Source organism: Arachis hypogaea, chromosome 7 (genome assembly GCF_003086295.3).
Source record: "Arachis hypogaea cultivar Tifrunner chromosome 7, arahy.Tifrunner.gnm2.J5K5, whole genome shotgun sequence".
Taxonomy (NCBI): domain Eukaryota; kingdom Viridiplantae; phylum Streptophyta; class Magnoliopsida; order Fabales; family Fabaceae; genus Arachis; species Arachis hypogaea.
Genome location: NC_092042.1, coordinates 80946999 through 80964680, shown reverse-complemented (window position 1 = coordinate 80964680; position 17682 = coordinate 80946999). Strand labels below are relative to the sequence as shown.

The 17682-nt window shown below is 30.5% G+C and overlaps 1 protein-coding gene and 1 non-coding gene across 2 annotated transcripts; one reads left to right on the top strand and one right to left on the bottom strand.

The window, feature by feature from the left end:
* Positions 1-3215: 3215 nt before the first annotated feature.
* On the top strand, positions 3216-9878 carry LOC112703712 (pleiotropic drug resistance protein 1). Its single transcript, XM_025755283.3, has 17 exons — positions 3216-4157; positions 4256-4589; positions 4691-4821; positions 4943-5617; positions 5709-6025; positions 6139-6299; positions 6430-6530; positions 6641-6791; positions 6895-6969; positions 7062-7189; positions 7282-7614; positions 7732-8022; positions 8120-8203; positions 8292-8425; positions 8518-8745; positions 8842-9268; positions 9360-9878. Exons 1-17 carry the CDS (start codon positions 3714-3716, stop codon positions 9621-9623), a joined length of 4278 nt encoding a protein of 1425 aa, XP_025611068.1. The 5' UTR covers positions 3216-3713; the 3' UTR covers positions 9624-9878.
* Positions 9879-10682: 804 nt separating this feature from the next.
* TRNAD-GUC (transfer RNA aspartic acid (anticodon GUC)) lies at positions 10683-10754 on the bottom strand. Its single transcript has one exon. It is a non-coding gene; the product is annotated as a tRNA-Asp (tRNA).
* Positions 10755-17682: the final 6928 nt, after the last annotated feature.

The following is a 17682-nucleotide window of genomic DNA, read 5'->3' as shown; positions in this document are numbered from 1 at the left end:
GTACTTTCCCTCTGTACTTTAATTTGGAAAATGGAAACCGAAGACTAAAATATTTTATAGAAAAGAAACTTATTCTTTACAAATATTTAGTTGTAAATCGTAATTCTTAATAATTTTTTTAGGTGAAATCAGGTGCAGTCGACTTCACGTGAATTTGATAATTGAGAGCTGTTAGATAAAAATTTAGTCAAATCAGTCAAATCATCTAACGGTTCTCAGTTATCAACTTCACGTGAAGTGAACTGTACCTGAGTTTTCACCTTTTTTTATCATCAAATTAATTTTTAATTTTTTGTTTTATTACAAATCAGTCATTCATCCCTAAAAATTTGGGACAAATAATTCTGTGTTGTTATTTTATAAAAATATTTTATAGAAAAGAAACTTATTTTTTTACAAATATTTAGTTGTAAATCATAATTCTTAATAATTTTTTTATCATCAAGTTCATTTTTTATTTTTTGTTTTATTACAAATCAGTCATTCATTCCTAAAAATTTGGGACAAATAATCACGTAAAAAGTTAATTTGATGTGAAAATTAATTTATTTAATAAAATAAAAAATTTAAAATTAAGTTAATTAAAAACTAAAATTTTCTTTAAAAAACTTATTTAGAATATTACTTTGTTGAGATGTGACAAAATCAAACACATGAAGAAAGAATAATAAAATGAATTTATATTTGTATATTAAAAAAAGAAAAGAAAGATAGAAAATCAACCATCTAGAAGGATATTTATGAAAAATATTAGGGATGGTAGGGCCAGCGAGTCATGGCATGAGAAAGCAGACTAACATTGATTGAATTTGTTTATTGTTTTTTACGTACACACTCTCAACGTCCAGACCTTAGACTATAATAATTTAATTAACAATCATAATAATATCTAATAAAATAAGCCAAAGCATCAAAATTGATAGGCTACATGTTAATATCTAATAATACGGTACTGAGGGCTGCATTGCTTTGCTTTGGTCTTATCTAGAAGCCCAAGACCATATGAAATATAAATATTAATTATTGGCTATATATGTAATATTCCATTGGGTCAATATTTAATAGATTCAACGACACACCCTATCCTTATTAATGTAGTTGGAATTGAAAGCCAACCAATATTGGCCTCATTCGTAAACAACAAAAGGCACGTCAATTTAGATCCCTTTTTTCTCCCATAATTACCGCTTATCTTGATTAATTAATTTCATTACGATTATTATTGTACTAAACTCTCAAAAAATAATTAAAGGCTTTGAGTCTGTTTTAATCAAGTTGGGCAAGTTGCTAGCTTTTGCAAATTATACTCTAATAATTGAAACTAGAGTTGCATAGTAAATCACACATTTCTTAACAGTATGTGTTTGGGGAGATTAAAGCGTAAAAAATAAAGCAGGGTTGGTCGAGTAGTCAGCTTACTCGTCTGTTTAAGTAAGTATTGCTTATCTTTAAATGGAGCTCAGATCCATAACAGATTAATTTTTAACCTGTCGAGTTGGAGGATACTGTTTGAATAAACAAAAAAAACGTTGTAAAGAATAAATTATGTAAATCTAGGCATCTAGAAGCCAAAGATGAAAGATGCGTGTTGATGGGGTCAGTTGAAGCTCCATTAAACGAAGGATGGCGTCCTTGCTGATCATATATGACTTCCAAGATAAGATAGTATCTAATAACTAATTAACATCTTTACACATGTGTTACTTTTTTATATTATTTAATAACTAATTTAACGATTATTACTCATTTACATCATATGCCATATCCCAGGATTCCTGTGAGTTGTGACTTTTTATATGGACACCCACTCTAATTCATATTCAACCGGTTATTAAATCATTACATGGAACTTTGCATCAAAGAATCTGAATGCTAACACCAATATTTTTAATAGAAAAAACAAATAATTAGTTAATATTAATTTAAATCTAAAGTGAATATAGTCACCAAAAATCTAAAGTGAAAAAAGAAATGTTGATAATTTGATATTTTTCAACCTCCTAACGTTTTCTCATTTGAATGGTCTTTTATTTTTTGTGACTACTACTCCAATCTTCATCCATACATCATACATGAGTGACTTCCTTAGCCGCCTCGTTTTAATTCAATTATAATATAATATGATATAATATAATATTATAATATAATAATCAACATTCCCCCTCTCTTTTCTCCCACCTTTAAAATATTTATAGTAAAAATACATAGTTGATTTTGTTCATGAAAAATTATTTATTTTTTAAATTAATTTAAAAAATTTTAATTAAATTTATTTTTTAAAAATTTTAAGTTGATTATATTAATCTAGAGTTTGATTAATATTTATCCTGTCTTTTTCATTAATTCACTGTATCTGTTTCGGTGGTTACCGAACCCAAAAAATTTTTATAATGAAGATAAAAATACTGAAATAAATTTTGTCAAACATCAATATATTTATAATTTGAAAGGCAAAAAAATATTTATAATGTTTGAAACTAAAATATATATATATATATAACTAATAATTTTACTTATATTTATAATAATTATGTATAAGAGTTAAAATAAAAAATATAAATTAGAATTCAATCAAAAAAGTTAATTTTTTTCAACTAATTTCAATCAATTTTTTTAAATTATGTTATTTATCTTAAAATTTAAACCCTCAAGTCTCTAAAAAATTAAAAATTTTTATAATTAAAAAATAATTAATGTTGAATAACTAAAGGTCAGCTTTTTATATTTTTTTATTATTTAATATATAAATAATATTTTTTTATTTCAACCAATTTTTAAAAAAAATAAAAACTTTATTTATATTTAAAAAATTAAGCATCGGTTTAGTAATTAATTGATTGACTATTTTAAAAAGAACATTATCACTATTTATTAATTTTTTTTATTTTTAATTTTGATACTAAATTAAATTTAATGTAATATATATAATTTTGCATATTAAATTTAACAAAATATATTTTTAACGTAATTCTCAAAAAAATAATTTATAATTAAATATAGGAACAAAAATAATATAATAATAAAATCAAATATATTTATTTATATATAATTATTATTAATTTTTTATCACCCAGTGGGAGCAAGTGCCCCCTCTCTCCTCAACCTAAGTCCGTCCCTGACTGGTTACAGTAGAAATGAAAATACAGTTTACATTTACATGAGCCATTCATTCTACGGCTAGTAAGTATAAGTAATGAATAATAATAGTAAATACTATTTCTAGATGAATGAATTGATGAACTAAGTAACCACGAAAGTTCCCATTTCATATATCTTTGACAATTGACCATATGCCACAATAATGGAACTTTCTCCCTAACGTTCCCACGCAACGCAAGTTATTTTATTCCTACCTTTTTTCTTTCATACTCGAGTTAATTAAATTCTACTATTTTGTATTGCCAATGACAACTAATTTTTAAGTTATTACCAATTCAACGTCTGACTTTTCAGTCGCCGCCAGTTTTTTATGTCTTAACAACACTCTTCTTCTAACGTATAAATACACCGAGATCTTTTTCATCTCAAAACCATTCTCTCAATATTTTTTCATTCTTTAGCTTCTTCTTTTTCAAACAATAATCTACGTGCAAATAGAAGAAGAACCGTTTAACATTTATCACTCAATCACAGAACAATATAATAAGTTTGAAGAAGAGGAACGAGAAGTTGAAGTTGAATTTGTTGTTGTTGTTTCTTTAACAGAAACAATAATGGAGGGAACTGATATATACAGAGCGAGTAATAGTTTAAGAAGAAGCTCATCGGTGTGGAGGAACAGCGGAGTTGAAGTGTTCTCGCGGTCCTCTCGTGAAGAGAACGATGAAGAAGCTCTCAAGTGGGCTGCGCTTGAAAAACTTCCAACCTACAACCGTCTCAGGAAAGGTTTGTTAACGGCCTCACAAGGCCCCGCCAGCGAGGTTGACGTCACCGATCTCGGTTACCAAGAGAGGCAGAAGCTTCTAGAGAGGCTGGTCAAGGTTGCCGAAGAGGACAACGAGAAGTTCCTCAGGAAACTCAAGCAGCGTATCGATAGGGTTGGCCTTGAGATTCCCACCGTTGAAGTTCGTTATGAACATCTCAACATCGATGCTGAGGCCTTCGTTGGAAGCAGAGCTTTGCCTTCTTTCATCAACTCTGTTTTCAACGTTGTTGAGGTAATTAAATTAATTAATCCATTAACAAAAAATGTTACTCATCATTACTCTCTTTTGCAGCTAGTCTGATCTCACTTCTTCTCTGGTTTTATTTGCAGGGATTCTTGAACATGATTCATGTTCTCCCAAGCAAAAAGAAACACGTTACTATTCTCAAGAATGTTAGCGGAATTGTGAAGCCTCAAAGGATGACACTGCTTCTAGGTCCTCCAGGTTCTGGAAAGACCACACTGCTTCTAGCCTTGTCTGGCAAGCTTGATAAGGGTCTTCAGGTATCTGGAAAAGTGACTTACAATGGACATGAAATGAATGAGTTTGTGCCTCAAAGAACTGCTGCTTACATCAGCCAGCATGATGTTCATATTGGAGAGATGACTGTCAGGGAAACCTTGGCTTTCTCTGCAAGGGTTCAAGGAGTTGGATCTCGTTATGGTTAGTCCTTACTCCTTACTCCTTAGCTTCTTCTCATATTTGTTCCTCAAAATCATAATTGTAGTATAACCTAACCCTAATTTTTCTTTCTGAATCCACAGATATGTTATCCGAGTTGGCCAGAAGAGAGAAAGCAGCAAACATCAAGCCTGACCCTGATATTGATGTTTACATGAAGGCGGTTTCCACTGCAGGCCAGGAATCAAGCATAGCAACTGATTACACACTCAAGGTAGTTACTAGTTAGTTATTACTAATTAGTAGTGTTCGATATATAACTATTCATGTGTCTCTCGATGTCTATCATCCTTGTTATAGATAGAAATTTAGTTATATGTTGTTGAATTTTGCAGATCTTGGGACTGGATATATGTGCTGATACTATGGTAGGGGATGAAATGCTGCGTGGAATCTCCGGTGGACAAAGGAAGCGTGTTACCACCGGAGAAATGTTGGTTGGACCAACAAATGCTCTGTTCATGGATGAAATATCAACAGGGTTGGACAGTTCCACAACTTTCCAGATTGTGAGCTCTCTGAGGCAGTATGTTCACATTATGAATGGAACGGCGGTTATATCTTTGCTGCAGCCAGCACCAGAGACTTATGAACTGTTTGATGACATCATCTTGATCTCCGATGGGCAAGTTGTGTACCATGGAGCCCGCGAATACGTGCTGGACTTCTTTGAGTCCATGGGATTCAGGTGTCCAGAGAGGAAAGGTGTTGCTGACTTCCTTCAAGAAGTGACTTCAAAGAAGGATCAAGCACAGTATTGGTCTCGCAGGGACGAGCCTTATCGATTCGTGACGGTTACTCAGTTTGCTGAAGCCTTTCAGTCATTCCACGTTGGAAGGAAACTTAATGAAGAGATTGCAGTTCCATTTGACAAGTCTAAGAGCCATCCAGCTGCATTAACCACTAAGAAGTATGGTCTCAACAAGAAGGAACTCTTGAAGGCTAACTTCGCAAGAGAGTATCTTCTTATGAAGAGGAACTCTTTTGTTTATGTCTTCAAGCTTGTTCAGGTTTGTTTTTCTTCTACATGGCCAAATTCCGCATTTACGTTTCCATTTTCATTCTTTTCTGATACTCAAAAACTTTTTTGTTTCTTTGCAGCTAACCATCATGGCATTGATAGCAATGACACTGTTTTTTAGAACTAAGATGCATCACCGAAACCAGGATGATGCTGGTGTTTATGCCGGTGCCCTATTTTTCACATTGATCACAATCATGTTCAATGGAATGGCTGAAATTTCCATGTCCATTGCTAAGCTTCCTGTTTTCTACAAGCAAAGGGATCTTCTGTTTTATCCCTCATGGGCATATGCTATTCCTTCATGGATTCTCAAGATTCCTGTCACAATTGTGGAAGTTGCAGTTTGGGTTTTCCTTACCTATTATGTCATTGGATTTGATCCTAATGTCGGCAGGTAAGATATAAAATCATATAAATGTTTTTACCAAACAGCTTAAACTCTTGAGAGTTGAGAGAAGTAAAATCTGATGCGAGGTCTTGAATTTTTTTTTTAATTTTTTTTTGCAGGCTTTTCAAGCAGTATCTTTTGCTGTTATTCGTCCACCAATTGGCTTCTGGATTATTCCGTGCTATTGCAGCACTCGGTAGAAACATGATTGTTGCCAACACATTTGGTTCCTTTGCAATTCTTGCGTTTCTTTCATTGGGTGGCTTCCTTCTGTCAAGAAGTACGTAGAATTTAGTTTTACAATGCACACCCACATGTTTGATGTGTAACACAAAAGCAAAACATGCTGCATTGATTCAACCTTATGATCTCATTTTTGTTGCATTTTCATTTCTTTGTGATTGAAACAGAGAATATCAAGGATTGGTGGATTTGGGGTTACTGGTGTTCACCTTTGATGTATGGACAAACTGGTCTAATGGTCAATGAATTTCTTGGCCACAATTGGAATGTAATTTCATGAAACTTGCAACTTTTGGAATCTATATAATTATTATTTATTATATCCACAACATGCAGGCCTAATCCTAACTAACTTATTTTGCTCTTTCCAATTTTCAGAAAAGCTCCAACCCCAACTTTGGAGTTACTTTTCTCGAGAGTCGTGGATTCTTCACAGACTCATATTGGTATTGGTTAAGCCTTGGAGCCTGCGTTGGATATGTGTTCCTTTTCAATGGAGTGTTTGCGGCTGCTCTTAGTATCCTTGGCCGTGAGTATTTTTTATCAGATCATTCATTAGTGATTGTGATTCAATTCAAGACTCTTATATATGCAACAAATTCGTTACTGATAACTATTTCTTCAATATGCAGCATTTGATAAGCCACAGCCTACAATAACTGAAGAATCTGAAGATGATGCACAAGAGGTTGAATTGCCACGCATAGGTCAGTAATCTTGTTCGTATCACTCATGAACTCTCTTAATCACAACATACCACCTTTAGATGCTCATTTTTTATGTATATTTTTTCATGCAGAAAATTCAAGATCAGCAGAAGATGCTGTTGTGGAGTCAAGCCATGGAAAGAAAAAGGGAATGGTTCTTCCCTTTGAACCATATGCTATCACCTTTGATGAAGTCGTATACTCTGTTGACATGCCACAGGTAAGTCACATTCACTAACATTGTTTCTATATTTAGCTACTTTTCTTTATCAGAAAGCAAATGAAATCATTACTCTTGATTTCAACTTTCAGGAAATGAAAGAACAAGGTGTACAAGAGGACAAGTTGGTGCTTCTGAAGGGTGTTAGTGGTGCATTCAGGCCTGGTGTTCTCACTGCTCTTATGGGTGTAAGTGGAGCCGGTAAAACTACCTTGATGGATGTTCTTGCTGGTAGAAAAACTGGTGGATATATTGAAGGAAGCATAAAAGTTTCTGGATACCCTAAGAAGCAAGAAACATTTGCTCGAGTCTCGGGTTACTGTGAACAGAATGATATCCATTCACCTCATGTTACAGTCTATGAGTCCTTGCTCTACTCTGCATGGCTCCGTTTATCTTCAAGTGTTGATTCCAAAACTAGAAAGGTTTGTAACTGCTGCATTACACACCACTATGGCTAAAATCTAAGATGTTTATTATGACAAACTACTCATCACGTTTTAGATACTAATTGCTTAAAACTTTTTGGCAAATGGTTACAGATGTTCATTGAGGAAGTCATGGATCTTGTGGAGCTAACCCCATTGAGGAACTCACTAGTTGGTTTGCCTGGTGTGAGTGGTCTCTCAACCGAACAGCGCAAGAGGCTAACTATTGCAGTCGAATTGGTGGCTAATCCCTCCATAATTTTCATGGATGAGCCGACTTCTGGGTTAGATGCAAGAGCTGCTGCAATTGTTATGAGAACTGTCAGGAACACAGTGGACACAGGAAGAACTGTTGTGTGCACCATTCATCAACCTAGCATTGACATATTTGAAGCTTTTGATGAGGTAAAGGGTGATAAGATAAAAGTATCTGCATTTCATAAATTTTTTCCCCTCTCCATTGGACTTGAATCTGACATATCTTGCTTACATGTGATTCTAGTTATTCCTAATGAAGCGTGGTGGACAAGAAATCTATGTTGGGCCACTTGGTCATCATTCTAGTCATTTGATCAAGTATTTTGAGGTAGGTTCCTGCCTAAGTTCCACATTAAACTTCACTGCTATGATTCACAATAGCAATTACTTATTTTCCAATATTTTCCATTCTCCAGAGCATTGAAGGAGTGAGTAAAATCACGGACGGATATAACCCAGCAACTTGGATGTTGGAAGTTACAACAACAGCACAAGAACTCAATTTGGGTGTTGATTTTACAGATTTATACAAAAACTCTGATCTATATAGGTAAGCTAATAATGCATATGGCTGAGGTCTATCTATGCTTATAATATTCTTGAGCTCCAAAATGCTTAGACTATTTTACATGGCTTTCTCAGGAGAAACAAGCAACTTATACAAGAGCTGGGACAGCCTGCTCCTGGTTCAAAGGATCTTCATTTCCCAACTCAATTCTCTCAGTCATTCTTGGTCCAATGCCAAGCTTGCTTATGGAAACAGCGTTTGTCTTATTGGCGCAATCCACCATATACTGCCGTGAGGTTCTTCTTCACTACTTTCATAGCTTTGATGATTGGATCAATGTTCTGGGGCCTTGGAGACAAAACGTAAGCAATACTAACACACATTCCATTTTAATTTTACTCATTTTCTTCGCTGCCCTGTTGAACACTTGAGCTAATAATCCTTGTGATTGCTGACAGCAAGAAACGGCAAGACTTGTTCAACGCAGTTGGTTCAATGTATAGTGCGGTTCTGTTCCTTGGAATACAGAATGCTTCATCGGTGCAGCCAGTGGTAGCCGTTGAAAGAACAGTGTTCTATAGAGAAAAAGCTGCTGGAATGTACTCTGCCTTACCCTATGCATTTGCACAGATACTAGTTGAAATACCTTACCTCTTCACGCAATCCGTGACCTATGGCCTCATAATTTACGCCATGCTCCAATTTGACTGGACAGCTGCGAAGTTCTTCTGGTATCTATACTTCATGTTCTTCACATTGTGCTACTTCACTTTCTATGGAATGATGGCTGTTGCTGTCACACCAAACCACCATGTTGCTGCCATTGTGGCTGCCGCATTCTATGCAATTTGGAACCTCTTTTCAGGATTTGTCGTCCCAAGACCTGTAAGTATTAACAACTTTGAACTGGTGAACAAAACTAAAAAATTATACTTATGAACATTTTTCTTAACTCGTTTTTGTTATGTTATGACAGAGCATACCTATATGGTGGAGGTGGTACTATTGGGGTTGCCCAGTTGCATGGTCCCTTTATGGATTGATTGGATCACAGTTTGGAGATATAACTACTCTTATGGATGATGAAGGCGGCAAGAATGTTGGGCAGTTCATACACAGTTATTTTGGAATCAAGCATGACTTCATAGGATATGCTGCTGTTGTGGTTGCTGGAATTGCTGTGCTTTTTGCATTTATCTTTGCTTCTGCAATCAAGGCCTTTAACTTCCAAAAGAGATAGAGACACTTGAAGAATTCTTTATTATTTTTTCTTTTCCCTTTTCTTTTTTTTTTTCCCTTTCAATTTCAGTTGACACTTGTTATATTTGTATCTATGGTAGTTCATCCAACTTTGCTTTTAGGAGCAATTATTATTTTCCACCTTCTTGTGCAAATTCGGAGATGTTTTCATAAATGTACAAGCATATGAATAAGATTTTGGTTCTGTATTATCAGTTTAACTTTATAAATGAAAGATATAGTGTGTTCTGATGAATAATCATTTCAATCTTCCATATAAGAAGAGGCTTGATTTTCCTGTTAATTCTGAATCCACAATGTTTTTGTTAATAACATAAAACTACATGCAACTATGCAAGTGCAAGCTCAGTTGGCAGTAATACATTTCACAAACTAATTAACCATTTAATAATAGATATAGCTGAGACGCAAACGGTGCTAAGACAGAATATATTCTACCAAATAATAATAATTCAGCTACGTGTGTTTAGGCATATAAAGATCATGCAAATGCAAAAAATTTTAGGAATTTTTTAATGTCATGACTCAAGTGAGAACCAAGGGAAGAAAATTTCCTATTCTAACACACTTGCATCCATTTCTTTTCCCTGAAACACACGTTCATCTTGTTCAATAATGAATATCATCCATTAATAATTTCTCTTATTTCTTTCTTTCTTGGTAAATTCTGTCTACCAATTCTTTTCATTTTTTTTTTTGGTAAATAATTCTTTTCATTTTTATAGTTTTTTTTTTCCCATTAATCAACTTTGCGTAAAGCCCAAAAGAAATATTACACTGCATTATTCTTTTGGACTTGAGAAACTAGACTACATTAATCCTATGGGTTATTTCATTTTGATATGGTCAGAACTAATCTCTCTCTTCTTTTTTTTTATTTTGCTAACAGACTTATCAAGGCCTAACATGCAAAAATATCTATTTTGGGTAGATTCCATTGGGTTTTGTTATTCTAAATGGGCTATTTATAGCCCATAAATTGACCAAAAACCCTGTGGCACAAAAAAGAAGCAGAGAAATGAATGTAACAGTAAAAAAGCGCCGTTGCCGGGGATCGAACCCGGGTCACCCGCGTGACAGGCGGGAATACTCACCACTATACTACAACGACTTCGTTGATAGAGTAGCGTATCGAAAGCTTAATATTTCATTTTTTTAGAAAACAAACAAAAACAAAAACTTCATAGGATACCCAGGATTCCAATCACTTTCATGTTGTAGTTCCCTATTCGGATCCATTGAAGATATGAGGTTCCAGTCTTATTGCATGGTCCGTTACACAATTGGCAAAAAATACAGCTATAAAATATATATTTTGCTCCCCTGTTTTTCATTTGAGGGGGTTTGTGCTGTTTGATTGACCATATCAAACATTATTTTGGCTTTTGCTATAAGCTTTGATTGAAGATATCCTAGGCAGCATAGGGCCTATTCTGGTACCTAGGTACATTAATTTGGTTACCTTTAGTTAAGTACTATATGCCACACCATTTATGTTATAGTATGTAGGGAAATTGGCTAGGCCATGTTGCTCTGTCTCTTGCTCTCGTATGTATCCAAGCCTTTCTTCATATATAGAATGCATAGTGATATCTTTTAGCTATGGTCGAATCTTTATGAGGGAATCTGCCAGGCATTGATAATCACCTTCATCAGTTGCACCATTCATTGTGTTTGTTTTTATCAATCACACGGATGGACCGTATAATTAATTAACCACTTCTGTGACATAAGGTAGTGTTTATTTTGAGATAATGAAATAGAAATTGAGAGACTGAAACTCAATATCATGTTTGTTTTAAGTAGACTACTTTATATCATTATTAATATATAAAAATGATAATATTTAGTTATGACTTATTATCTTATTATAATAGAAGGAATATAATAAAGGTTTTGCTAAAAAAAAATCTATAGTAATTATATATAACATATATGATATTAAAATTATTAGTAGTAATTTTAAAAATTATTAGTAGTAATTTTAAAAATTTGTTAATAAATACATAACATATTATATGTATTAAAAACGTCGTAATCTTTTTATATAAAATTGTTCATTAGTAACCTTAGCAAGTGTTCTTATTAACTAAAACCCTAATAATTATTAGCATATAGAAATTCCGAATCTACTATGTAGGGGTCACAAGTCACAGCGTCCATTGCTTCCAATTAGGAGCCAGTCCGTGCGGTACTAAACATTGAAAACGATATGATTTTGGAATTAGTAACCATTTTCTTTGAAATCATGCATAGACCCACGATGGAACGTACCTCTCAATCACACATTGATAAGATTAATTAAGATAACAATTAATGCTGATCTTAATTAGATCTGAATTGTATACTGTGGTCATTCACAATCCGGGAAAAGACATTGACCTAATATGAAGATTAATTAAGATGGCCTAGGTCCATAGGTTCAATTTGTTATATTTAATAATTTATTATTATTTTTGTTGCTATGAATTGTTGCTCGTGTGGTGGGATCAGAAAGTGATAACTTTAATTTGGACTTTTAATCCACACGTCAACATGATTTGAAAAGGTGAAATAAAAATGAAATGCGTGTATTGAAAAGTCTGATATATATAAAAGCATTCGTCTTATTATTACACATTTTGGTGCAAGTAAAACGTCTCATTCACAAAATCTTAATACAAATCTAGCTAGCTACTAGTAACTAGTATCGTATATGCATGATAAATTGATAATAATTAAGGGAAATGCTATAGTGCTTAAAATATGGTGTCTAACTTATTAATAAAGGTAAAGAAATAATATTTAATAAATTTTATATATTTTATTTTTTATTTATAAAAAAAGTTAGGCAATTTAGGCACAATAATAAAAATCCACCAATAATTAATCTATATATATATATAGTTGATGTGACTAAGATTTTGATTCGGATAATGATATCCTGGTCTACGACTGATTTTTTTTGACAGAAACACTTCAACGGAAAAGGCCTTAATTAGCTTATAAACATACATACACAGTTCAATTAAAACGGGTTAGTTAACTAAGTTGGGTTCATCGAGTGGTTAACTCACTCGTCAGCTTAAGCAAGTGTCGGGAGTTCGAATCTCGCTTTGTGTATGCAATAATTTATTGGCCAGCGGCAGACTCTTAAATGGAGCTCAAATCAACGACAGATTAGTCTTTGTATAAAATTGATTTTGTAAAATTGATTTTGATTAAAAGTGAGTTAGTATTAACGCTATTTATGTCTGGCAATTTTTATTCAAAATGGATTATAGTAAACTAAATATTGTTTGGATTACATTATTCAAAATCACTTTTAGGTAAAAAATTACAGAAAATGACATAAATTTAAATAATTATTTTATATTATCTTATAATTTTATTTTAAATATTTAAATAAATTTTAATATTTTTTTAGTACTCTCAGTATTTTTTAGTACTCTAGTAGGATTAATAGAATCATAATACAAAGTAAAAAAATATTTCATGTATAAAAGAAATAATAATAACAGTAAAAAAACTCATATAAACAAAAAAAAAACAGAAGTTTTATAAAAAACAATAATATGCATAAGAGAGTATTAGAAAAAATATTATAAAAAAATAAACATATAAATAATGAAGGACATAATTGGTACATAGAACATATTTTTTAATCCAACGTGAAAAGCTAAACGGAAAAGCTAGAATTTATAGCTTTTGGTAAACCTGGGTTGAACATAGAAATCACTTCTGTGTTTAGAGTACAAAAATGTTGCCAAACACAAAGATGAAGCGTTCAAGAAGCTCAAACGCGCTTTTCTCTTCTCCAACGCAAATCCAAACACACCCATAGTAGTTATCAACTCATTTTGTGTAATATAGGATCAAACTCTTGACCTTTCGAATTTAGCGTCATGATACCACTCATCCCAAAAGTTTCAGTTGATGGAAAAAAATAACACTAATAATTATATCTCTAGTACTCCCTAAAATATATTATACAAATATTCCATTGACTCCTCGTACTTTTCTTATAATATATTGATGATTATATATCTTAATATTAAAACATAAGAAGAAAACTTCACCACACACTGAGACGGGTACGTTCATCTGATCTAATTTTTTTCACGGAGTAGTCACCAACTATATATTTGTTCCAAGTTGGGATTTAGCTGTCTTAATTCAATCATTAATTCCCATGATGGTCGGTCATACTCTATTCCAAATCTGCCCTAGGATTCACTCACTAAACTAATCAAGTATCAAGCCATATCTTGTGTCACAAATTCTGAATCATCATGAAATTATTTTTTTTAAAAAATTTAAATTGATAGAAATATTTTTAATATGTCTTTTTAAATAATTTTTTTTTTAATTTTGCTTGAACTTTTACATAATTTTTTTTATCTATTTTATGCTATTTTTTGTCTAACAAAAATTAAATTCTCAATCTTTTTATTATAAAAACTCTGATATTATATCCTAATCACTTCTCTCAAAATTTTAAATTAATAAAAAATATATATAAATAATAATATAATTTACTTTCAAGATCTAGAACCTAGTCTTGCCTTAGTCTCTTAGTCAATTAACAAAACACCTTCACTTTAAGAAAGAAAATACTATACTAATTAATATGCTTTTTGTGTTTGATCTCTACATGTGTTAATTATACCCACTCGCTCTTCAATTATATATAAGAAAAAAAATCAGTAGTATTTGGCAGTTTTTACCAAACATATATATCTTACATTTTATATTATATTGTCTTAAGCATATCTGCTTATGTATATAAATATCGTGTTCCACGTCCTTATGTCTGTTGTATTTGTAGTTTAGTTGTCATGTAGTATTATTGTTTCTAACTCCAATTTGAAAATATATAATAAACAATTAATATTGTTCATATCAATCTATGTCTGCAATAATCCAAACTCCAAGTTATTAATTAATACTTCAATAATATTGTTCCATATACAAAAATATAACAAAGCAATAGAAGAGATTAAAAATTTGTAATCAATGCATTCATGGAAGAACTTTTTTTTGCAAGGTAAGCCAATAACTATCATCATCTTGGGCTAATCAATCATGCAACGTGTACTTTTCTATCAACTAGCTAGAGAGTGGTGGAAATCTAATTAAATTAAAGTGAGTGGTGTATCTATCTTATTAACTAAGCTCTCCTTCGTGCATGTCATTTTCAGGAAGTAATAAAGTATTCATTGATCAAATCACTCTTGTATGTATATATGTGCTATTTAAAATTCAATGTCGGTCAAAAGAGAACTTAATTATAATGATAAGACTCACTAATAAGTGATTTTTCAGTGATTTTATTTGATCCAATCACAATAATATATATGCTAATCATCACTTTAATAATGGTTTAGTATGTACAATTAATAATCATGAATTGTTCCCTTTGTTATCATAAATTTTATTCCTTTAGCTAGGACTTCAATATATATATATATGTCTCTTTTTAAATATTTTTTAACTACTTTTTAGGTATTCTAATGTATATAGTTAGAATAAATTTATTAAAATTTAGGTATTTAATATTTTATGTAAAAATTTATATAGATAATGTTAAAAATAAAAGCATGTAATTTCATTCTTTAACTGTTTTTAAAAATTTTTTTTGCAGGTTTTGAATACAATTTTGTCAAAACAGTTTATAATAAATTAAATGTTTAAATGCAAAATTGATTTAAAGATGAAATAATATTTTTTTTTATTTTGTAGCAGTCTCTTGAACGTGTTTTCTATTTTCCATGTATTGAAAGATGGAAAAATCTTAAAGATTAGTACATACTCTCCACACATCTCACGCATAATTTTTTATACAACAGATTCTCTCATTTTTTTTTCAAGAAAATATATGTTATTCAATGTCTTTTTCTTAGAAAAATCTTAAGTGGCCAACATAATTTTTTATTTTTATATTCAATGATTTTATTTGATACAATCACAATAATATGCATGATTGCATGTTAATCATCACTTTAATAATGACTTAACATAACATGTACAACTAATAATCATGTTTTCTTTGTTATCATTAATTTTTCTTTCTTTAGCTAGGACTTCAATATATATATATATATATATATATATATATATATATATATATATATATATATATATATATATATATATATATATATATTAAAATTTTGGGTATTTAGTATTTTATGTAAAAATTTATATAGATAATACTAATAACAAAAGTGTATAATTTCATCGTTTAACTGTCTCTTAAAATTTTTTTCTTTGCAGGTTTTGAATAGAAATTTATCAGAACAATTTATAATAAATTAAATGTTTAAATGCAAAATTGATTTAAACATAAAATAATGTCTTTTCTATACCGCAGCAGTATGTTGAACGTATTTTTTATTTTTCATGTATTAGAAAATAAAAAAATCTTAACTGAGCACAAGTACATACTCTCCACACATGTCACGCATAATTTTTTATGCAACAAATTCTCTCATTTTTCTTTTCAAGAAAATATATGTTGTCCGATGTCTTTTTCTTAAAAAAATTCTAAATGGTCAACATGAATTTTTATTTTTATATTCAGTAATTTTATTTGATACACTCACAATATTATACATGTTAATCATCACTTCAATAATGGCTTAACATGTACAACTAATAATCATGAATTGTTTCCTTTATCATTAATTTTTCTTTCTTTAGCTAGAACTTCAATATATATATATATATATATATATATATATATATATATATATATATATATATATATATATTTTAAAATATAGGTATTTAGTATTTTATGTAAAAATTTATATAGATAATGTTAATAACAAAGCGTGTAATTTCATTCTTTAACCATCTTTTAAATTTTTTCTCTTTGCAGATTTTGAATAGGATTTTATCAGAACAGCTTATAATAAATTAAATGTTTAAGTGCAAAATTAATTTAAACATGAAATAATGTCTTTTCTATACAGTAGCAGTCTGCTGAAAGTGTTTTTTATTTTTCATATATTGAAAGATAAAAAAATCTTAATCGAACATTAGTGTATACCCTCCACACATTTCACGCATAATTTTTTATGCAACAGATTCTCTCATTTTTTCTTTTCAAGAAAATATATGCTGTCCAATGACTTTCTAAATCCTAAATGGCCAACATGATTTTTTATTTTTATATTCAGTAATTTCATTTGATACAATCATAATAATATGCATGCTAATCATCACTTCAATAATGGCTTATGATGTACAACTAATAATCATGAATTATTTTCTTTGTTATCATAAATTTTTCTTTCTTTAGCTAGGACTTCAAAATATATATATAGGTATTTAGTATTTTATGTAAAAATTTATATAGATAATGTTAAAAATAAAAGTGTGTAATTTCATCTTTTAACTGTTTTTTAAATTTTTTTCTTTGCAAATTTTGAATAGAGTTTTATCAGAACAGTTTACAATAAATTAAATGTTTAAGTACAAAACTAATTTAAACATAAAATAATATCTTTTCTATACAGTAGCAATCTACTGAACGTATTTTTTATTTTTCATGTATTGAAAAATAAAAAAAATTTAACCGAACATTACTACATATTTTTCACATATCTCACGCATTATGCACCAGATTCTCTCATTTTTTTCTAGAAAATATATATTATCCAATGTCTTTTTAAATCCTAAGTGACCAACATGATTTTTTATTTTTATATTCAGTGATTTCATTTGATACAATCATAATAATATGTATGTGAATTATCACTTCAATAATGACTTATGATGTACAACTAATAATCATGAATTGTTTTCTTTGTTATCATAAATTTTTCTTTCTTTAGCTAGGACTTCAATATATATATATTCTTTTTAAATACTTTTTAACTACTCTTTAGGTATTCTAATGTATATAGTTAGAATAAATTTATTAAAATTTAGGTATTTAGTATTTTATGTAAAAATTTATATAGATAATGTTAAAAATAAAAGCGTCTAATTTCATCCTTTAACTGTTTTTTATTTTTTTTACATGTTTTGAATAGAGTTTTGTCAAAACAGTT